Source organism: Panulirus ornatus, chromosome 43, assembly GCF_036320965.1.
Source record: "Panulirus ornatus isolate Po-2019 chromosome 43, ASM3632096v1, whole genome shotgun sequence".
NCBI lineage: Eukaryota > Metazoa > Arthropoda > Malacostraca > Decapoda > Palinuridae > Panulirus > Panulirus ornatus.
In genome coordinates, this window is record NC_092266.1 from 29,568,725 (window position 1) to 29,593,256 (window position 24,532).

At 45.5% G+C, this 24,532-nt stretch overlaps 2 protein-coding genes across 2 annotated transcripts in view; one reads left to right on the plus strand and one right to left on the minus strand.

The window, feature by feature from the left end:
- LOC139762487 (inactive phospholipase C-like protein 1) overlaps positions 1-2,059 on the plus strand; it is a 377,622-nt gene extending 375,563 nt beyond the window's left edge. Inside the window, exon 23 of the mRNA XM_071687427.1 lies at positions 1,875-2,059. Within this exon, the coding sequence (XP_071543528.1) occupies positions 1,875-1,914 (40 nt within the window). The 3' untranslated portion in view covers positions 1,915-2,059. The remainder of the gene's footprint in view (positions 1-1,874) is intronic.
- Positions 2,060-10,842: 8,783 nt separating this feature from the next.
- LOC139762489 (uncharacterized) overlaps positions 10,843-24,532 on the minus strand; it is a 173,753-nt gene continuing 160,063 nt past the window's right edge. Inside the window, exons 2-4 of the mRNA XM_071687428.1 lie at positions 15,690-15,877; positions 13,242-13,709; positions 10,843-12,658 (exon numbers count right to left, since the gene is read on the minus strand). Coding sequence (XP_071543529.1) covers positions 11,124-12,658; positions 13,242-13,709; positions 15,690-15,798 — 2,112 coding nt within the window. The 5' untranslated portion in view covers positions 15,799-15,877 and the 3' untranslated portion in view covers positions 10,843-11,123. The remainder of the gene's footprint in view (positions 12,659-13,241; positions 13,710-15,689; positions 15,878-24,532) is intronic.

Here is a 24,532-nt window from a genome sequence, read left to right on the forward strand (position 1 = left end):
CAGAATGTGTACACATCAAAGTGACCCAGCAAGCACTAAACAAATGTCCTTCCAACTCAGTCTCAAACCCCACCCCACCAGAAATACAGTCATCTGAAACCACACTCCTCCTGATAAAAAATGATTATACCCTCTGTGCTCTGGATATCATCCATCTCTACTACATTACAAACATCAATGCAACATATCTCAAGACCCTTCTTGCAAGCGATGCAATTACCACGATGATGACATTGAACGCTAACTGCTCAGTTTCCTTGCAGCATCCCCACATAGACACACACAAAACATCACTACATTTTATGACTATTGGTCCCACCTGGTGGACATGTCCAGCTTTCTGAGCTGTGTGGGTGCCCAAAGAAAATAGAAGGGACTCCTTGGGCAGGATAAAGTAAAGTATGTATATATAGCGCAAGGAAACAGACGAAAGAAATGGCCCAACCCACCCCCATACACATGTATATACATACGTCCACACACGCAAATATACATACCTACACAGCTTTCCATAGTTTACCCCAGACGCTTCACATGCCCTGATTCAATCCACTGACAGCACATCAACCCCGGTATACCACATCGATCCAATTCACTCTATTCCTTGCCCTCCTTTCACCCTCCTGCATGTTCAGGCCCCGATCACACAAAATCTTTTTCACTCCATCTTTCCACCTCCAATTTGGTCTCCCACTTCTCCTCGTTCCCTCCACCTCCGACACATATATCCTCTTGGTCAATCTTTCCTCACTCATTCTCTCCATGTGCCCAAACCATTTCAAAACACCCTCTTCTGCTCTCTCAACCACGCTCTTTTTATTTCCACACATCTCTCTTACCCTTACATTACTTACTCGATCAAACCACCTCACACCACACATTGTCCTCAAACATCTCATTTCCAGCACATCCACCCTCCTGCGCACAACTCTATCCATAGCCCACGCCTTGCAACCATACAACATTGTTGGAACCATTATTCCTTCAAACATACCCATTTTTGCTTTCCGAGATAATGTTATCGACTTCCACACATTCTTCAAGGCTCCCAGGATTTTCGCCCCCTCCCCCACCCTATGATTCACTTCTGCTTCCATGGTTCCATCCTCTGCCAGATCCACTCCCAGATATCTAAAACACTTTACTTCCTCTAGTTTTTCTCCATTCAAACTTACCTCCCAGTTGACTTGACCCTCAACCCTACTGTACCTAATAACCTTGCTCTTATTCACATTTACTCTTAACTTTCTTCTTTCACACACTTTACCAAACTCAGTCACCAGCTTCTGCAGTTTCTCACATGAATCAGCCACCAGCGCTGTGTCATCAGCGAACAACAACTGACTCACTTCCCAAGCTCTCTCATTCACAATATATATATATATATATATATATATATATATATATATATATATATATATATATATATATATATATATATATATATATTCATCATATATAAACCCATTCAAGCAAACATGAATATAAGAATTCAGTTATTGAGCATTTTCATATATCAAATTTATATTATGTCTTCCACTAGCATATGGAGTCTGAGTTGCAAAACTGCTTTTAGATCTACATTTTATGATGCCAAGTATTGGTATTCATGTACTTTTAAAAATGTGGATTCATCATTGAGCATTGCAATGGCAGATATTTTTTTTTTTTATAAAAGAATAAGAGGGAGTGCTTCTAAAGTTAATGTGTTTTTCAGCATTAATTAAGAGTACATACAAATCTATCATGTTCATCTGTATAAATATCATTATTGTCATAGTAAGTGTAATTACTTTCACAATTATTTATCTAATCTAGTCATTCATGTAAACCTAAACGGACATTGTTGTATTTAATGCTTCTTTGTATTTCAGGGATTCCAGAGCTGGGATTCTTTCTCCACAGTCTAGATAAATACATCTTCCTCTAATCTTATTTTTTCTCAGTGATTAGAGACTTCCTCTTGTAAATGAACAAGCTCTTGATCTTTCATGTTGCATCACATCCTTTGACCTCCATGCTTGAATGGATATTCCCTTTCGTCACTTCTTATTTTCTTTGTGGCTATTCTTTCCAACTTTTTGACTCTACTTATTAATCCTGTTCAATAACAGTTTGTGTTAACTGTCTTTAAACTATGCAGCTATTGAAAGACAAACATATTGTTACTGAAAAGGTTAATTAGATCTTCACATTTATAGTTCTAGATATGAAAAATTTTCTTGAATTAGTTCTTGTACCACAATATAGATTTGGTTCCTACTTATAACTGAATATGCTGTAATGAATCTCAAGACAAAACAATGTGGTGGACTGCTTGATTAATTAAAAAGTGCTACCACACATATTATTCCTATTGTGGTTTGTTCAATTTCCTGTTCTTCTTGTATACTTTTTCTCTCATGTCGAAAATATGCACTTACTGTTATAATTTCAGACACTAAACCTCTATATGAAGTTTTCATTAGGTTGTTTAAGGAGAGAGGTTAGCAGTCTGAAGTATTGTTAGGAGAATTGAAAGATTTAGAAAATCTTTTATCACTGAGACCTTGTGCTGTTATGATTAATTCTGTTCCATTGTCATCAGAAAACATGTTTAACTGTCCACAACTCTTATATTGGTGTATCTATACATAAGGGAATTTTATACCTGTAATCAAGACACTTTAGACAATAATACTTGCAATTCATGAAGCATTTGCAGTACTGTATCGTATGTTTGCCAGTTTCAATCATGATGTGATGAATATTTGTGAATGCTCTTCTTTTGCCCAAAGTCTGTATCAGCATGAACAATCAGCAATGATCAGGAAAATGCTTCTATTTTATGTGTTATCTTACAAAGAGCTTTCAGTAAAGATAAACAAGAAAATACTTTTATCACAAAAGCTTGAAATTGCTATAGTTGGTACAAAAGAATGACTACCTATCTACTGTGGAGCAACTCAGAACACATGCTGCCAATTAATACACAGCACTCCAAATGGTATTTCAAAGGGGACTGTGTAAAGTTCCTATGGCTATCTGACTATGTCGCTGTGTGACCCAGTGGACAATGATACATTATTATTTGTGGCCCTGGTGACAGTATAGATATCTTGGCATAGTGTTATTTTAAGAGATTGACACACAAATGTCAGTCCCATGCATAGATTTTTGACAATCTGGTCCAATGAGAGTTTGTTCACTAGAGTACCACTCCTGTAAGATACTACAGACATGAAGATAATCTAGGTGAGTGAGTTTATCAAAAAATTACATTTACAGCCTGAAAATTGTTCTCAAGAGCAACTAGCCTCAAAATACAAATGAAGTTTCAGTACAAATGAATACTGTAGTAGTTGTTGAAAGAACTGTCTTTTCCAAATTTCGATAGTTTATACAAGTTTGCAAAGTGGTGTGAACATTTCTCTTTTAGATATGATGAAACTTATGAATAACAAGTCACTTGGGTGTGTCACTCAGCTGTTATGTAATACTTGTACTGCCATACACAAATGAATTGTAATTAAAGATGCATCTACCATGATAAAAGTATATAGTACCAAAACAAAAATGCAGACATTAAGTTACAGTTAAAAAGAAGGGTTGAAGAGAAGAAATTGATTACTTTTCAGGGTACATTAATTTCCTTTATAAGAAAATTTATCAGTACTGTCAAATGATCAGTCAGAAAAGACACACACATGCTAACAATCATGTATGACATGTAGACAGACACATGGGCACACAAGATATACACATGCATGAAAACTCATGCATGCATAATAAACATATGTATGTGCATAACACTCACAGACACATATACATGCACACCATAGTCAAGAAAGCGTTTCTTACCTGGACTTGATACAAATGTAAGTGATAAGTCCAGAACTTTTTTGTAACAAAAACATTTTATTGAAACGAGGAAAATTATATATAATGTTCTCATTGGCTTTCTAGATATTAAGCTTATAAGAATATTTACAGTATTTAAATGCTTGATAAGATGTAAGTTTTGCAAGCATGGATACAGAATGTTATAGCTATGTCTGAGTATGATGTATATATAAATGTTTGCGAGAGAGAAAAATGTATATTGGCACAGCATATGTATGTACTGTATATGAATGTGTATGCATGGACTTTGTATATCACAAGTGCTATTTTTTTATGTAAATAACAACTTTAGTCCTCCACTGATAAAAATGTTCCAGTTCCTCCTTGTAATATTTCCAGTTAGGCCTTGATGCTACATAGTAATCCTTAAGGTCAAGCCAGCATCCTTGCCTGATTATGAAGACTTAAAAGTACCACAGTTTTCTTCAATTTGTCAACAAAAGTCAAATTGAAAAAAAGAAGGTTGATATCAGCTCTTTGCCTCTGCCTCAATCAAGCATTCAGATATAAGACTCAAGACAACTAACAAGTGCTCTGAAGATAACATGAAATTTTTAAGATTAAAGGTTTCAAAGGCATATTATTATTTCTTTTGTTGTTGTCTAATTGTCACATTCCAGATTCTTATGTTAAAAAAATATAAGACTACTCTAAAAAGTCTGTTTTGTTCATATCAGAGTCTTACTGTAGTTGCTAACAGAGTTATTGTTATTGTTGCTGTTGTTACTAAGATATTTAGTATGCATATTCTACTGATATGAGAAGCAAGAGCATCTGAACACACTTGCTTACTCTGTTGAAAGTCGTATGAATAAATAATTTAATGTGAAAACATCATGTTCTTATTAACCTTTACCCGCATTTACAAAAAACATTTTAAGATGAACTGGTCAATTATGATGCTTTTCACTGAGTGAGGTGGCCTCCCCACAGAAAGAGAGGGGACTGAAGGGTAACCCAATGACAAAAGTTAGGATAGTATTCTAAAATATCTGTATCAGTCAACCTGGGATTGCAAAATCCACACAGATACTGAGGTGCACCAGGATTCAAGAGCTGAATATTCAACACATCTAATAAGTGCACTAAGCAAATAGTTAATTTTCAAATCACATTTGTTTTAAAGTAAGCAATTTAACAATATTCTACAATATTACATGATAATATTACAACAAAACCTAGGATTTTTTTTTCAATTAAAAACTCAGGCTAAGGATTTTGTTCAAACTTCATTACTCATTTTTCGTTGTGATCACAAATTTTCCTGGGGTAAAAGATCGATTCCATACCGGATAAGTGAACCCATAAGCTACGAAAAAAAGTGGAAAAGATTGATCTGTACCAACACCGTCCAAAACCTTAGTATGTGTTCAACTGTATAAGAAAGAGCACAGAAAACTGACATCCTTCTGAGAGTCTACCATTGCTCTCATTATGTGGGTGTTTCCCCATTATTATCCACATCTAAAGTAAGTGTAAGCATTTTAGTATGTTTGGAAGGAATGCTAAAGATCCTCATGAAAGCAATGCCTGTAAGGCTGTCATTTATGAAGTTAAATTACACGTTTACACGTTTGGTACTGATCTGAAACTTGGTTACAACTAGAATGTGTGGGTCCTGCTTTCAATTCCCTTTATATTCTTTATATAATGGTTAGTGTCTTTAAAATTATAATGTCAAATATCATAGGGTACTTGAGTACTTTTTAATCACATCTTAATGTCAGTCATATTCTATTTGATTCTAGTACTATCCACTGTCTTGGTTATAACTAAAGTGTGTGTCTTCCTTACTCTCAATTTCCGTAAGATCTTTAATATATTGAGTAATCTCTTGAAACCATAATATTTCAAAATATTTCAAAGTACCTATGTACTTTTCAGTCATATTCCAACCTCAGTTAGATAATATTTGATCCGTATTCCATCCACTTGCAACATGTGTTCGTATCTCACCGACCCTCAATGTACACAAGACGTTTGACCTCCAAGGATACTGTCATCACATCTGTCTTACGTTTATCAGGTATTTCGTGTGTATTTCGTGTGTATTTAGTAAAATTATTAGGGGAAAAAATGTACACATGTCAGCATTTGTTCATTGTTAATGAGAACGGATTGCTTATGTAGCAATGAAATTCCAAATGGGACATTGAACAGGGAGGAAGAGGAAAACTGCCCCAGGGACTATGGTTGGTAAAGGTTGTTTTGATGTGTCTGCTTACAGTTAACCTTGGTGGTGTAAGATTCAGATAATCCCCGGGTTTGGCAAGGGCTGTATGGTGACATTAGACATATCTAGCGCATCTCACCAGAAATCCTCACTCCGCCCTATGCTAGTCTAGCAGCAACTGTCACTTTTTACCAACACATAGTCTTCTGGTAATTAGCCATTATATTTTCTGAGTATTGTGCCATGACAAGAGTTGTAGAGTGGATAATTCAGGGCGCCACGTAAACAAGCATAGAATATATCCCTAAACTTCTAAGTAACAACACCAGACAATATGCGTCAGTTGTCAGTACAGTGACACAAAAACATAACTTGATTTTCTAAATTATTATTTCCTCAGTTGTTTTCTTAATGAATTTCTATATCATTTCTGGATCATTTGGTGTCAGTGTGAGGTGCTTATATTTTTTTGTGTTTGTTTTGGTCAAAATAGATTGGGAAATGTATATTTTGTTAAGTAGTAATGCTGTGGCTAAGACTGTGGTGTGGGTATTGGAATTTGAATATTTTTTTTCACTCATCGATTACACTGAGTATTCATATAAGGCTTTCAAAGTATTAATATCATCTAAATCATTGAATGATTGTGGTATAGGGTGGTAAGCTCTTCCAAGTGCAGTCCATCCACAATGAAAAGAATGGACATTTTTCCTTAGTAATTTATCCTTTTACGTATTCTAGTTGTCAGATGAGAGAGTGGATGATGTTAGATGTATATTTTCTTACACCAACCTACAAAGTTTCATTCGGTTTATAAATCGATTTACAAATCCCTCAATGGATGTAATCCCACACTTGAATACTTCTCATCCGTCACGTGTAGGTAAACACGAGCCTACCATTGCAAAATGATGGTCCGTATTCCAAACCTAAATCCATTGAGGTCCTTTTAACGGATTTCACAAAAATTACATATTTATTGACAATTCTACACAAATATTGCACTCAGTTACGTTACGTAATCAATGAATTTTATTTGGTGGTTTATTATAGGGCTTTCACTTGTTTTATTAGCTGGTGGGCATTGTAGAAACACCTAAATAGTTTCAAGACAGGCTAGCTTGGTCTGAATTCATGACTGAAAGAATAGAAAGAGTAAAAGTCACATTTACTTATAATTGGGTTAGATTTTGTTCAACTTCACCGGTGTTACTTGTCCATATATCTTTGGTTTAAGATTGCTTATATGGACATAGTGCTCATTGTTATGTACATAATGTGTTCCCCTAAAAAAAGTTATGTCAGCGTGGTGGATACAAAATTCATCAAATTTTACTTTGTGCAGCTGTTAAAGAAAGAAATGAAATGCAATACTGAACTACGCAAAGATTGACATGTAAAGTAGTATGCTGCGAGGAGCTAATGTGTTTGTTGAGCGTTGTTTTAAGTTGGAAATTTTAGTAATTGACAGGCATTGAAGTTTTTCATAGATTACCTTTACGGTCGTTTTCTTTGAAGCTGGTACTATTTTCTTTGAAGACTTTGAATGCTAAACTTCAATATTTGTACAAAAATGAAAAACGAACCTGCATCTACTGTCGCCATTCAATCATAGTCTTTGTTTTCCCCTTTTCTTCATGTTCCTGCTTTCCAGTTTGTCTTTGTGTTCTCGGTTCCCTTTTCTATCCATCTGCTTTACGTTTTTTTTCATTCCTCTTATTTTCTCCATTGCGTTAGTAAAATTATTAGATATCTGAGATTGCTCGGATTAAGAGACGAGTCTTACTGAGCATTTTCACTGAGGCTGGAGCGAACTGTAGCTTCTGATTAATTCATTTTACCATTTTCGTTTTCATCAAAGTCGGTTAGAATTCTGAATTCATTTAACCTCATTAGTGGTTTATACATTTATGGAACCAAATCGTTTATCCCTTTATACACTTCAAATTATTCCTAGTTTGATTTACTCAGTTTTATATTGGAATCGTATGTCTGCCACGTAGTGTTTTGAATCCCAATCGATAGTTTCTGATAGAAATTGAGTTAGATTATGTTGGACTTTGACCAGAGAGGCAGAAGTTATCGTAATTGCCTTACCACGATTTGTCAAGAAGTGTCTTTGGGTTTGAAAAGCCAAATTTCACAGTCGTTGAAATCTATGGAGTTGCCAACCCACAGTTACATAACTAGAAAGAAAATGGGATCAAGAGGGTCATCAACCCAAATTTCGTAGATAAAAAAAAAGAAAAAAGAATTAAACCAGGTTTATAAACCTAAACATTAGTCCATGCACTTAATGACGTGTTATTCATGCAACAAAACTCCATAGACTTTATCCCAGATTTCACTAATCCACCACATGAGTGTGCGGACATACTAATTTACATATCGCAATCGACTCTAACTGTTCTTATATGACCAGTGGACTCTACCTGCTCTCATTATGAGACCAGTGGCGTACGCCGAGGGAGGGAGGAGGGGTTTACGCATCCCGCAGATTGGGAAATATATTACCCCTACCTCGTCTTGGATCCATCCGCTGTGGCCCATAGAATAGGGAGCGTATATCTCCGTTGCCTCCCTCCTGGAACGACGCTACCACCTCCCTCCCTCCCTCCTAACCGCTCCAGGGTTGACGCAATATTCCCAGATCCAGGCAGACAATGGAGTGTTTGTTCAGACTTAATATCCTCCCAGGCAGTACCTGTGTGCTGGATGCGATGTGTCCTTATTTTTTTTTTCCCCCCTCTCCTCTCTCTCACGTTGCAATGGTAGAGGCGAGCGTGGCTGGCTGGCTGGCTGGCCGGCCTCTGGTGAGTTGCCATTCCGGGATTTTGGGAGTCCCAGTTTTTAAGCGTGTGTCCCGTTTCCCCTCATTTGTTGTGAGTTAAAAGAAATATACGTGTTTGATAACCTTTTTTTTTCTTTTTTTTTTCTTTTTTTTTTTTTTTTTTAGCACGGCGGTGCGATATCCTTGGGTTATGTCGGAACAGTTTTGATAAATTCAAAAGCTACTCCGTTAATCTTCCATTTTTTTTTTAATAACGGATTAGTTTTTTTTTTTTTAAACGGATATATTTACAGTGGTTGTATTGGTCAGTGAGGAGGAGGGGAGAAACCGTCTTCCTTTAAACTCAAATTATTCACCTTCATTAGTGTGGCGTAATAGGGTGAATGTATCAGAGGGTTCCGATAGAGGCAGCCTTTTCTCCGGTGCCCTTTGCATGGTTAACCTTACGGGCCGTGGATGAAAGCCCCGGTCCGCTGGCCCCCGCTGGGCCTGCCAAAGCCCGCCATTGGGGCGGTGAAGTGGGGGAGGGAGGAGGGGGTGGTGGATTTAAGGGAGTGGACGATGGAGGAGAGGAAAAGCCGGTGTTGGGGGGAGAGAGAGAGGGAGGGAGAGGACATGGATGTTTATATACGAGGAAGAGACGCGAGATGTAGAATGGAAATGTTATCGTACCGTGTGAGATTTGTGAAGTTTTGAGTTGTGGGAGAAGTGTATGGCGCAGATAATGATGAAGGATTACTTTTTGAGGTATCCAGCTGTCATACCACTGCCAGATGGTGTTCACCATATCTGCCAGTGTCAGGTAGACTTGTATTTTGCTTTATGGTTATAGTGTATAGAAAATGGGATAAAACTGTGGCCTCGGCAGTGTGTCCCACGGGTGTAGGTGTTGTGGGTGGCCCCCGTCATTGAGCCCCGTGGGTTGGGTGTGTCGTGCGAACTCGCCCGGGAGCCCTGTGGGGTGGGTGTGGTGGGGCGACTCCGTCATTGAGCCCCGTGGGGTGGGTGTGGCGCGGGTGTTCGCACCCACTGCAAGTAATTATACCCCTCTTGGCCCTCCAGGGTCTGTGTTTACCCCGCCTCTCATTCTATTGTAAGGAATCTAATAACGCAGAAGGAGGCGTTGTGGCTGCCGAGGGGGGTAGAGAGAGAGAGAGGCGTAGAAGGGGTCGAGCGAGCAGGAGCCTCCAGCCCCGCTCTCCCTACGCTGCGTACCCCTGTGTGTCCCTCCCATTACTTGACCCTTCTTTTATTTCGCGTCTGATGAATCTAATCTCAAAAAAAATTTAGACAACAGTGTTGGTGGGTGAGATGAAACTATATTTTTCACATGAAATCTTTATATTTCTCGAGCAGTGACCAAGCGGATTGTGTGTGTGTGTGTGTGTGTGTGTGTGTGTGTGTGTGTGTGGGTCATTCGCAGGCAGGATGTTGGTCAAGGAATTCTTCCGGAGTAAAGCAATCTAAGCTGGAGTTAAGGATCATAATTGAGTGTACTTCCATGCGCGCGCGCACCCTCATCCGCGACCACCTCTCTCTCTATCTCGACCCTCCCACTGCGTATAGTCTATGGAACTTTTCTCCACTGTGGTTATCTTCTATAGCACCGCGGCTCTTGTGTGGAACCCCACTTTTGCTACTCTCCAGAACCTTCATGTTGCTATCTAGAACCTCACTACCATTGATCTCCACAACCCCACTGGCATTACCTTCTAGATTCTTAGTGAAGCAGCTTTCTATGAGTTCCTCTGCTACTGCTGCTGTTGCCTCAAGTCACCTGCTCGAGTCAGTAGGTGGTTTCGTTCCCACTGGGAGGAACGTGAGGTGTTAGGGTCAGTGGTGGTGATGCAGGACGAACATAGCCTCAGCTGGCCGGTGGTTCTGTGGGCCTCCTGTCGCCTCTCTGGCCTCATGAGGGCTCTCAGACTAGGAGCAAGAAGACGTGTGAAATATACACACTAGTCCTCTGGAGGTGGGATGAATAATAGGTAATGTATATACACTGAATAATTTATTCGGTCTTGTGTCAATACGTAAATGTAAAATTGGATACAAATAAGAGGGATGTGACATGAGTCAAATCACATATAGGCAGGGAAAGAGGTTAGGTTTTCCTTTTTTCCATGTGCCACTCCTCGTCAGCGTGAAGAATTAGGTACTCTCTATCAGTTGTATGCACCTGTTTGCTCAGGGGAATGACCCCGGACGAAACTTTGATCTCCACTGAGATTTTTTTTTTTGAGGGTCGCGTTTCCAAGAGACAAGAACTCACCCACGCTAAGGTAGCTTCAGGGAGGTCAAAGGTGTTGACCTGTAGATCTTTTTGGGTTGGGTTTTTATGTACGTCTCCTCACGAGGTGTTTCCAAGTACATTGCTTCGATGCCAGACTCCTTGAACTTTTCGACGCCGTAGTCAGAGTCGCCAACAGGGAAGACAATGGTTGACAGAGCTTTCCTAGTGTTGTCCTCATACTCCCCCAAGGCCGTTGAACCTCCTCCGTCGTCTGTCTCGCTTTTTCCCATCGTGGTGTCATCCAGAGTCGAGTCATCCCTGGGTGCCTCCGACCCCGGAGCCACAGTCTCCCATGGGCTGTCGTCCGCTTCCAAGCCTTCAGCTGCATAGCTTGGTTTATTTGGCTTCTCGGTTTCCCTAGATGCGTCATGGGTTGCATCTCCCGCTCCTCCTGTCTGGGCGGGTGGGCCTGAGGACTCGCCATCATCCATTTCCCGTCCAGTACCTCCCGTTTGGTTGTTCCCTCTCATGACGCCGGTTCCACTTCCTCTCTGAATGTCCCGCATCTCACTTATGACATCCGTCAGCCGACGTCTCTCTTGTGAGGTATTTGCCACCCGACCAACACCAGACGTTCCGGCTGGCTCACCTCTGCCTTGAGCACCGTCTCTGTCGAAGCTGTTGCTCCTCGCCACAGGAAGGCTGCTGACCTCCCTCCCATATGGACCGGCAGGGTGTAATGCTACCTGCTCCCTTGTTTTCGACAGACCTTGAAGAAACTTCTGCGCTCGATCTTTCCCCGGCTCGTCCGCCTCGTGAGCTCTGGCCTCATTTCCTAACTCGCCGGCCTCATCTGCCTCAGTGGGACCCACTGGTTCTTGAGCCTTATCATCGTTGCCAGATTCCCTGACGTTCGTGTCTGACGTACTCTGTCCCTCCTCAGTGTGTGTTCCCTGCCGTTCGTTCCTCACGTCTTCGTCAGTGTCTTCGGCGTGTTCTTCGTCAGGCTTCCGGGTGCGCTCTGGCGCCTCGGAACCTGGACTGTTTGTCTCCATGGTGTGGGAGGAGATCAAGCTGTTGGTCACCAGTCCTCCGCTCTCGCCACTAATGTCTCCTGCCGCCATGACTCGCATGACTGCATGACTGCCGGGCGTCTTTTTTGCGTGAGTGGCGACGATTACCACACCCTGTGACCTGTGTTTGCCCTCTGATGCTGTGTCATGCACGACCTCTTGGCTCACATGCTTGTCTCCAGCCACGACATTGTGCATGGAACCGTGGCTGCCGTGCGCGTCCTTGGCCACAGTACCTTGCATGAGTGGCGGGTCACTATGCGCCATAAGGGAAGCTCTTTCAGGGCTTTGGAGACTGGCCACGGCAGCGCCCTCCTCATGCACGCGTTCCCTCCTCTTCCTCCTCATCATCTTCTTCCTCCTTCTCCTCAAGCAGCAGCACGCCACTGCTGTGGGAGTCAGCAGAACGACCACGACGACGATGACCACAGCAACCGCCGCGGCTGCGCGTCCATGGAGACCTTCTGAAGGCGAGGACGAGGCTGGACCCGCCTCTCGCCTGCCATCTGGGGAAGAACACAATGTATTGGTTGGCCCTCGAGTCTAAGGGAAATGTTACGCGCGCAGATAAACTTATGCAAATTATTATTACTATTATTATTATTATTATTATTATTATTATTATTATTAATATTACTATTATTATTATTATTATTATTATTATTATTATTATTATTATTAAGTTGGTCAATGAACATAATTTGCCAGTTATTACTGAAAACTGGTTAAAAGGTATTGTCCCTATTATTTCATGTGTTGTATTTAGATAATACATGACACAGTACCTGGAATTATGTGTTGATGATGGCCTAGTATTGGATGGATTTTTAGAAAATAGACTGATTACAGATGATAGATAATGATGAAGTGAAATATGAATATGGTGCATCGTCAGCAGATATCCCTCTTGTCTTTAATGCTTCGTATATTTGGCCTCTTTAACTGACGTCCCGTGTGTATATGAATAGAGTGATTCTGCTTAAAACGTGTTCCCTAGGATTTGAGGTAGGTGTAGCTGAGACAGGCCCCGGGTGGCTGATTAGTTTAAGCTGATGAGGCAGAAGAAATGAAAACGGTTTGCACACCTACCTTCATCACCACACTGGAAGCTCACGTCGATGTACTGGCCCTTCGAGACGTGGACGTACACTTGATGGAAACGTGTCGCGTTGACCTGGTCGAACCTCACACCTGCCATGCCCTGGAGGGCCACTTCGAGCCGACCGCCCTCCACCGAGAGGTCGACGAAGGCCCAGTCCTGCAGGGAGAGCTGCTGTGGCCCCTCGCGCTTTGGGAGCTTCACCTGCCGCGTCACGGGGTCGTCGCCGGGGGCCGCGCCGTCGTACGCCCGCCCGCGGAGGGCGAGCACGACGTTGCCAGCGACGTGCCTCACCTCCAGGGTCGCGACCGAGGTGCTGTCTCTCCGCTGGAAGACGAACGAGAACCCTCGCCAGGCCCTCTGGGGACTCCTGACGGCGATGGGGAGGCGCTGCGAGAGAGGGAAGGAAGGAGACCAGTCCTCGGCCTCAGAGTCTCCCAGACGAAGCGGGAGGCATCCTGGAAAGCATTGGATGAAGTCGTAGATAAACCAGCTGAAGATGCGTGTAGATAGTGAGCCAGTGTATATACTTGCCAATCCCCAACGCAGACGACAGTAAAGGGAGGTTCAGGAGTTCTTAACTCTATAACCAGACACCTGGTATCAAGATCTGGGGGACAGATTGACTGTCAGTTATTAGTTTAGTTGATGATAAGAAGATAAGGTGCTCTCATACCATCGCAAGGTCTGTAATGGCAAGAATCTTCCGCCCTGTAAGTCTGAACGCATCCCAGAAAGTGTTTAGACATCCCAGAAAAAGTGTACACCTCCCAGGAAATGTGTACGCATCCCAAAAAATTACGTACACATCCCAGAAAATCTGTGCACATCCCAGAAAAAGTGTACATCTCCCGGTAAATGTGTACGCATCCCAAAAAACTATGTACACATCCCAGAAAGTGTTTACACATCCCAGAAAAAGTGTACACCTCCCGGTAAATGTGTACGCATCCCAAAAAACTATGTACACATCCCAGAAAATCTGTACACATCCCAGAAAAACAGTTAAGAAATATTATTAAGTATGACACTGTCGATGATCAATGCACTTGGCCAAATACCTTTTTGCCAGGCGTCAAGTAAAGATACCACGCCCCATTGGCGTATCATCACACACCGTGTGTACGCCTTTCGTGGCTCTTTGGACAAGGCATTTTCTCGCTACGAATCAACCCGTCTGACCCGCTGAAACACTTACAGAAATAAGTTTGATTTTATCTGTGGCCCTAAAGGTTAGACCTCCCTTCCACATACAGGCTGTAGTGAGCTGTATGACCGCCTGCTGCTTATTTACAAACTCCATCGCGTTTCTTTTGTTTTGTCTCTATATTCGTTTTTCTTCGCTTCCTGCTTCCTCTGTTTCTCTAAATTCAGGCATTTTGCATGTGTGTGTGTGTGTGTGTGTGTGTGTGTGTGTGTGTGTGCAGGACATTGGTAGTATACGTCATCTCCACTTTGCAGTAGTGTCTTTCGTGTTATGATCAGTATGTTTCGTTATCTTCAGGTCACACCACCTGCTGTATGTTGGTGCCAGCGGCAGCAGCGAACAGCCTGGCGGACCTGACACATCACTGGAGGAGGTTCGTCGGAGACTGACCTGCAGGGGATAGAATAGCCTGCCCCTCCAGCCACCACAGTGGATAGAAACCAGCCCCTCCAGTCACCACAGTGGATAGAAACCTGCCCCTCCAGCCACCACAAGGTAAGTGGATTATAAGACTACTGTGTATTACATAAGATTACATTCGTGAATGTTACATTCATACAGACAACAACGTGTAATGCGAATTACATTACACAGACACTGACACCAGACACCTAACCTGTGTCATTAACACAGTTGTATAGATATTCTATTGACGTGTTTTGGACGTGATATTTATCGTTGGTGAGAAGGAAGTGGAATATGGTCAAGCCACGACCATAGAGGGGTCGTACCACTCCCATGCTTGGGGTAGGTACTACGACCATAGTTGAGGTCGTACTTTCACCTTGCATGAGGGAGGAGAGGGGGTATATGGAGCCCCTCATGATATGGCTGTGAGGTGGGGGTACGTTATGATCCTCCTCATTTATGGGATTGTGGAGTTAAGGAGGTGAGACCCGTCCATTACCCATATACTTAAGAGTTTCTAGGAGAATGTGGGGGAGTGGGAGAGGGTCTCAAAATAGGGGGTTCTCGTGGGATTGGCTCACGATTTTGAGCGTCTGTTTGGGAGTGGGGGTGGTTGGGGAGTGTGTAGGGAACAGGTGGGATCCGTGTTCCAACAGTCCCAGAATGGCGTAGCTCTCCCTCCCTCTCACCCCCACACACCCTCACGAGTCACGAAGGAATTCGCACCGTCAGCCCAGCTGGTCTGGTGATTATGATGCCCCACACACACACACACACCCACACCCACACAACGATGTAGACGGGTTGCTAGGCTGAGTCTCACCTGTGGGCAGGAGCGGGTCTTGGGTCCTCGCGTGTGTCGCGACGCTTCTCGACCAGGACAACAATAACAGCAGCAGCAGCAGCGGCGTAGGTAGAGTCCAGGAGGGCATCCCCAAGCCTGGCACGGTGACCAGCCAACACCACACAAGCCAGTGAGTGTGGCTTCGTCTCTGCGTGTGTGTGTGTGTGTGGGGCGGGCGGGCAGTCCCCCTCCTCGCAGACTGGCCTCCTCTGCGGGGAGAAGTAGCCACTCCTCCGCCGTTATCGATATCTCGGGTTATCAAGAACGATAACGGGAGATGTACCGGTGCGATAACGACACACACACACACACATACACACCGTGTCGTAACGACCCGACGCAAGGAAACGCCGGCCGGACGACGTGCGCATGGGCGGCGCCTCGTCGTAGCCCGCCGGACGTACTGATCAGTTCGCATCTGGTGAGGGGATAAGGTCCACCTACCCCCCCCCCCCCCCACACACACACACACACACACACACACACCCCTCCCACCTCTGCTGATCTGGGTGTCGACCCTGGGAAACTGGCGATGGATGACACCTCTCTCTCTCTCTCTCTCTCTCTCTCTCTCTCTCTCTCTGTCAACGGTGGCAGACCTGGGGAGGGAGGAGCAAGTCCGAAGATGTGACGATCTGCTTCTATCACTCCAAGTGTGGGTTACCACTGGGTGGCCAGGACGGCAGAGCTGACGGAGACAAGAGACGAAAACGTGACTGAAAACGTAAGCAAACAAACAAAGAAACAAACAAACACCCTCGTCTTTCTCAGACACCTGGACAAATGGAGAGTGACGAGCCACAAGATACAGTGTGGGTGTCATACATGGTCGTGGTAGCGGGGGTTGGTATATTGGGGCATTACAACGGCGCCGTCACCACTTCGAAGCCCAGGATCCCCCGGCAGTTGACACCTGACGGTGGACATTGTTAGTGTAGATGGGGGTTCTTTGGCGTGCCCTTCACCACCAGCAGCAGCAGCAGCAGCGGCCCACCGTACCCACCACCACCACCAGCAGCGGTTCACCGTTACCCACCACCACCAGCAGCGGCCCACAGAACCCATCACCAACAGCGGCCCACCGTACCCACCACCACCAGCAGCGGCCCCACCGTACCCACCACCACCAGCAGCGGCCCACCGTACCCACCACCACCAGCAGCGGCCCACCGTACCCACCACGGGCGGCGGCCCACCGTACCCACCACCACCAGCAGCGGCCCACCGTACCCACCACCACCAGCAGCGGCCCACCGTACCCACCACCACCAGCAGCGGCCCACCGTACCCACCATCACCAGCAGCGGCCCACCGTACCCACCACCACCAGCAGCGGCCCACAGAACCCATCACCAACGGCGGCCCACCGTACACACCACCACCACCAGCGGTTCACCGTACCCACCAACACCAGCGGCCCACCATACCCACCACGGGCGGCGGCCCACCGTACCCACTAGCGGCGGCCCACCATAGTCGTAGGTGCGAGGAAGGAAGGAGGAGGGAGGAGGAGGAGGAGGTGGAGGAAGTCATGTATCTCACAGGTCGTGAGATAAATGTGTTCACATCTTCCTTTTTTTTCTCAGATGATTTTTTTTTTTTTACCTTTTCATACATATATATACATTTTAGTTTTTTTTTTTGTTTGATTTATATTTTGGGTTTTATTTCGTTATACATCTGAGATTGCCAGCGGTGTGGCCCTCTGCAGACAGTGCCAGACCGGCAGTGCCTCACCCCGCACACAGTGCCAGACCGGCAGTGCCTCACCCTGCACATAGTGCCAGACCGGCAGTGCCTCACCCTGCACACAGTGCCAGACCGGCAGTGCCTCACCCTGCACACAGTGCCAGACCGGCAGTGCCTCACCCTGCACACAGTGCCAGACCGGCAGTGCCTCACCCCGCACACAGTGCCAGACCGGCAGTGCCTCACCCTGCACACAGTGCCAGACCGGCAGTGCCTCACCCCGCACACAGTGCCAGACCGGCAGTGCCTCACCCTGCACACAGTGCCAGACCGGCAGTGCCTCACCCTGCACATAGTGCCAGACCGGCAGTGCCTCACCCCGCACACAGTGCCAGACCGGCAGTGCCTCACCCTGCACACAGTGGCAGACCGGCAGTGCCTCACCCTGCACACAGTGCCAGACACGGGCAGGATCTCTGTCCCTCCCTCCACAGGATACCTCACTGGTCGTCTGCCCTTCGTCAGGATGTTCTTCGTGTCGCTCAGGTAACCCAGCTTAGCCAACACAACAGCACAGCGGTGACGAGAGGAAGAACCCCGAGTTCTACCCACAACACGAGATGTGTTCTTATCTTCAAAAATAGGAAGGATCCAATTTTATATTCCTTTTCCCGATTTTTTTTTCTACTTAACATTCTCCCCTCCTCCCATTTTCTTCGTTACGTCAGCCGTACCTATGTCTTCAGTTGTCTTTTTTTCTTCCTTTTTTCTACGGAATACATTTTTGGGAAAAAAAAAAGGGTTTTATTTGAACGGTGAGTTGACGCAGTTGTTCACTGGAAGCGAAAGACAGTCTGGAGGAGGGGGTTGGGTTTGGTGAGGGAGGGAGGGAAGGAGGGAGGAGATTTATAGAGAAGATGGGAGTTGGGGAGGGAGGGGTTGAGGGGTAGGGATGCAGTGCCATGGCAACGGGTTTGTTGGGGATGGTTGCCGTGTGTGTGTGTGTGTGTGTGTGTGTGTGTTAAGCTGGCGGGATATATATATATATATATATATATATATATATATATATATATATATGACACGTCTGAAATCGTTCATTCTGTGTAACGCAAGTATAAACTTATGTTACTTCTAGTACCGTCAACTCTTGGGCGCTATAAGGGATGTGCTAGCCAGACGATTGGGTTAGGATGAGTTGTCACTTGAATAAGTAAGTAAGTGAGTAAGCAAGTAAGTAAGTGATTAAGTAAGTAATTAAGTAAGTAAATGAGTAAGTGAGTAAGTAAGTAATTGGGTGGAGTCCGATCATGTTTTTGAAAAAAGACATTGAGATGAAAGCTTGAAGGGAGACGTGTGTGTGTAACAAGGGTCATAGTATAAAGGGGAGAGAGAGAGAGAGAGAGAGAGAGAGAGAGAGAGAGAGAGAGAGAGAGAGAGAGAGAGAGAGAGAGAGAGAGAAGATTGGACGGGGGGACCTACCGAACGTTATGTACTGATTAGGATTCGCATGTTATGAATCATGTACATTCTCGAGGCATAATGTGGGGTTCTGGCGGTAGCTGATGCGTGGCAGAGATCGTTAGGATGGAAAATGATCATAAGGTCACTTCCGACACAGATTTGTTCACGCCGCAGAACGCCAGGTGAACAAGAACAACAAGAACAGAGGTCACCAAGGGGTGAACTCGTTATCGCGAGAGAACACGGAGAATAAGAGGTATACAGGCAGAGGGGGAGCAGAGCACAGGGCCCCGTGTCCATCCCCAGTTCCCCGATGACTAGTGAAGGTGTTCTGGGGAGCGGGTGCTCCTCTCAAGGGCCTCGTGATGCTGAGGTTGACACAGTTATTTACCGCACCGAGTGATGACCCGCTGGAGACTGACCATTCACCTGTGTCCCATTCTCTTCTCCAGGTTTTCTTCGTTTTTACTCATCCTATTTCTTCTTCTCCTCCTCCTGTCGCGTCCTTCCTTTATTCTTCTCTCTGTCTTACCCTTCCCTATTTCCTGCTCTTTTCTGAGTCATCCATCTATCCATCTCTCTCTCCTCCTCCACCTACTTTTCAGTCTCCGTCCACCTATCTCCATTCCATCTCCATTTCATCCCCTTCCTGCCCTCCTATTGTCTCCTGCTACGGCCTCCCCATCCTCCGTTCACTTATCCTCTTGTCCACCAGTCCTTCTCCACTTCTCTTTTCCAATGTCACTCTATCCCTTTCCTCTCCCTCTCCCCTGCCTGTGCCTCTCATTACTCTCCCTTGCGTCTCTGTCGATACGACCAAAAGCAATTTAGGTCAATCAGCGAGAGCACGTTCCTGCAGCGGACTGATCACATGTCGCCTCGGGGTCATCCAGCAGCGCCGTCACCCCCGCGACAGGTGGGTCGGTCCCCTTCGTTAGGTAGGTGCTACGGGGGGAGGAGAGAGGAACGTTGCACCTGCGTCGTATTAGATGCCGTCATCGCATATGGTGGTCAGTAGGGCAGCAGTGTGAGGACAAGGGTCCAGCCCCTGGCGAGACTTCGACCCCGTCGGGGAGGGTCTTGAGGGTGGAAGAGCGGAGCACTTCGACTCTCGGGGAAGCCTGTCTTGTGGTGGAGTGTCAGGCTCTTCTCCGTCATCCAGCGGGCGACCGTACGTGCGTCCAGGGTTCCGGAGATTACCAGACCAACTTCATAGTTTTTGTCTCCATTTTTTTGGTAGTCGAAGAATCTCTCTCTCTCTCTCTCTCTCTCTCTCTCTCTCTCTCTCTCTCTCTCTCTCTCTCTCTCTCTCTCTCGTCTTCCTTGCCTCTTCCTACTAGCCCGTGGTCTACGGGTGATGGCTTCCTACATGGGTGATGACCAAACAGAGAACTCTATTCCACACGCGTCACCCTCGAATAAATCCTTCATAGCTGACTCTAAATTCTCGGCCCAAGTTGAACGCTTCGGTGCTTCATTTTAGTTCGAAACTTCAAACGGCCTTAAGGCTTCGTCTTGAGCAGATGTTTGATCATTCGAACAAAGTTTCTCTTCCCCCTCAAAACAGTTCTGGCTTCGCTCCAACCAACTACGCGCTTCTCTGCACCCAAAGTCTTTGTCCCGAAGTTATACCTCGTCATACGAATGAAGCCTCGACACGCGATTGAAGGCTTCAACTCCGTTACTGTATACGATTGAAGGCTTCAACTCTATTACCGTCTACGATTCGCCAAAGGCTTTATTGCTCCATTACAAAGGACTGGGAACGCTGAGAGCACAATGAAAACCACTTCCCCCGCTCCCCGCGCTCAAAGGGAATGATCAATCTAATCAAATTTGTTCCTGGGAATCGGGAATATTAATCTTTTTGCTCTTTTCCCCTCCTTTGATATGTTTGTGCCTTCGTTCCTGTGCACCAGGTCATGTGAGGAAGCGGGACAGGCTCTTAGATGTATGGAGACGAGCATCACTCTCGTGTCGAAAGTCCAAGGAACATTTCTTTTCTTTCTTTTTGAGGTAAGGTCATGTGGTCTCGTGTGGGGAAACGTTCGTGGCCGTTTAGTGTATGTACGATGGTATTGTAGACTTGTGCAGGATCCTGTCTAAGGGATCTGAGAGGGATGTGTTGTGCCTGGCCAGTCCAAAAGTGGATGAATTCGAGACTTGGAGCAGCACGACGGTACGACCCTTGAGTACAACGGTACGACCCTTGAGTACAACGGTACAACCCTTGAGTACAACGATACGACCCTTGAGTACAACGGTACGACCCTTGAGTACAACGGTACGACCCTTGAGTACAACGGTACGACCCTTGAGTACAACGGTACGGGCCTTGAGCGCGACGGTACGACCCTTGGGTATGATTGACCCACGTATAAATGTTCGTATGGTATAAGGCACCAACGGTTATATATAGGGAGTCCGCAGTGTACAATATGTACGTCCCTCTTCCTCGCAAACTTTGAGGCTTTGATGCACAAGTGGCAATATTTTTATTTTATTTTTTTTCATGGAAGTGAGCATAGAGAGAATTTATATTTATTCTCATTTGTTTTTTGTTTTTTTACTTCCTTGGCTGTCTTAAAGTTATATATATATATATATATGCCTTCGAGGAAGGACGGCTTGGACGATGATATTCCCTCTTCAAGTTTCGGACGTTGGTGAAAACAACAGAAAAATAAGAGGACTTTCGAGTACTTTTTGAAGATCGTGTCCGTTTTTGTTTTTTTTCACACACGCTGAAGAATGTCATAGACCTGATGTGTTTGATGGAATGGCTGAAGTTAACCTTAAAACAAAGATCCGATTCTTGTATATCCTCGGCAGCCATTCAGCTGATGCTGCTGGCGATGTTGCGTGCGGACATGCAGGGAGGCGATGACTGAGTGAGTTCGTCACCCGTCTTCCCCCACGGCAGGAGGCTCAGAGCCACAGGTTCTCTCCCAACGTATTCGAGTCCACGGTTGAGACTTCGCCGTCGTGGACGCGCGCATGTAAATAGACTGGAAATAGAATGACGAGAGATGAAGACTGATACACAGAGTTTGAGGATGAGGAGGAGGAGGAGGAGGAGGGAGGAGGAGGAGGAGGAGGAGGGAGGAGGAGGAGGAGGAGGAGGAGGAGGAGGAGGAGGAGGAGGAAAAGTTTTGATTAGGATGGATTGGAGACCGCTGACTGGTAACTTAGATTACCATCATCATTCTATACACGTTTCTGTCCTTGACGTGGGATTAATCCTCTTAGCGAAGGGTTGCGCTAAAGGCTGACTGATAAATGGCCCAGTGTTTTTTTTTTGAAGTGGCGGGCCACATCGGCCAATCAGGAGGAGACTCCCAGTTGACTTAGAAGCCGCTCAGCCAATCAGGGACACTCCCCGCGGTGACCTAGATGCCGCTGCAGTCAAATCAGGACCCCCACTCGCCTCCAGTGACCCAGACGTTGTTGCAGACGATCAGGACGGGTTCCTTCGGGAGGAGGGTATGACATAAGGTTTGATCCTCCTGACGGCTTCTGTTCCCGTACCTACGTGGGTTGAACACCCTGCCACCCCCCCAGACCTCCCAACCTACCTACCTACCTACCTACCCACTCGCCGGGGATCAGGTTAGCATGGCAACCAGATCCAAACACTGGCTGGAAATAAATGCGAGTGGGCGTCCGGAGTGAGTGAGTGCGACCCCTCCCCCTCGCCTCCTGACGGGGCAGAAGGAGGGGAGCTCTCCAAGCCCGTCGTGTGTGCTCGACTGGAAGACTTGAATTTTTGGGTTCACGTTTGTTGAGGGAAGAGAAATGGACCGCAGACCCGCCTTCTACAGGAGAGGGTATGACGCCGCCAACTCCATCACCGCCACCACCCACAGTCTCCAACACTCTCCAACACAGCCATCACCAGGGGTGTGGGGGCAAACCTACATGCCCCCAACACCAAGAGGAAGACCATCTCAGAAAGTCATTATAATATTCAGAGAAGCTGAAGGGGGTCTCATCGGCTAACCTCATTCAGTAAAGTCGTTGCTTAACCAAGTGGCCGCCACACCATTTCCATAACATTTCTGTCTCTCCTTATATATATATATATATATATATATATATATATATATATATATATATATATATATATATATATATATATATATATATATATATATGTGTGTGTGTGTATGTGTGTGTGTGGAGGCGACTCCTTCACAACTATTGGTATTCTTCCAACACCATAGAATTCATGGATTTATTTATACCGTAGGACCACTATCTCTATGAGTGGCCTGGTGTTGCTCAGAACCTTCTCCCCAAAGGCTCCTGCGGCCCGAGCGAGGCTTGCGCTATCTCCAAATGGCAGAGTTACGTAGACTCCTGTCGCCAAAGTCATGTATGGGTCGTCCGTCGCCCATGGGTTTTTAGGCCTCACGACAGCGCGTTGCTCTCTCTCTCTCTCTCTCTCTCTCTCTCTCTCTCTCTCTCTCTCTCTCTCTCTCTCTCTCTCTCTCTCTCTCCCACAGTCGTCGCGCGGGGCTTCGTATCGTTTCTGCGGAAAGGGGGGAACCAATTTGGCTCGGCCCTCCTGACGGGCTTCCTGCTGCTGCACCGTCAGAGATCTATTGGCTTCGACGCATGACAGCCTACATATTAACATTTATTCACCAGTGTTATATATATATATATATATATATATATATATATATATATATATATATATATATATGGTCTGTTGCTGTTTGAATTCCTCTGTTTTTTGTATGATTTTACATTCCTTTCTTCCGCGTTGAGAGAAATATGAGCAAAAAGACATGATGTGCTGAAAGAAACGAGCTGCTGAGAGAGACATGAGAAGCTGAGAGAAACGTGAGCTGCTGAGAGAGAGACATAAGGTGCTGAGAGAAACATGAGCTGCTGAGAGAGAGACATGAGGTGCTGAGAGAGACATGAGATGCTGAGAGAGACATGAGGTGCTGAGAGAGACATGAGATGCTGAGATGGGCATGGGGGGGAGGGAGCGAACCTGGCGCACCGTGCCTGACAGTGGATCCAAGTGAGGCGTTCGCGACTTGTCAGAAACACCCCCGTCTTCTGTGACTCCTTCAGACATAATGAATGACCGGCGAAGCTGTCATCGCACGGGGCAGGATGGGGTGACTGGAGGGGACGTATACAGGGGTCGTGGTGAGCCCCGACCTGGTGATATGCCCGGCCAACAGGCTCTCTGGTGAGGCTGAGTTGGTGCTCTGACGAGACCCAAAATTCCTCAAAAGGTTCAGTTAAGTCCAGACTTGTGACTCGTTGGGTCATGGCTGAGCTGAGTCCACCTCTGTGTGACTCAGTGGGTCATGGTTGAGTCCACCTCTGTGTGACTCAGTGGGTCATGGTTGAGTCCACCTCTTTGTGATTCGTTGGGTCATGGTTGAGTCCACCTCTTTGTGACTCAGTGGGTCATGGCAGAGTCCACCTCTTTGTGACTCAGTGGGTCATGGCTGAGTCCACCCCAAGAGTGAGAGGCATGCCTAGTCACTTGACTGAGTCACTTTGATTCGAAGCGGTTCTGATGTCCCGAACAAAAGGGGACGACCGAATCAATCATATGCTTCGTTTTACCATTAGTTATTTTTTTTTCAACCTTTTTTTTTTCTTTTTTAACTTCCTCCTCTGTGACAGTGTCAAGTTCCATA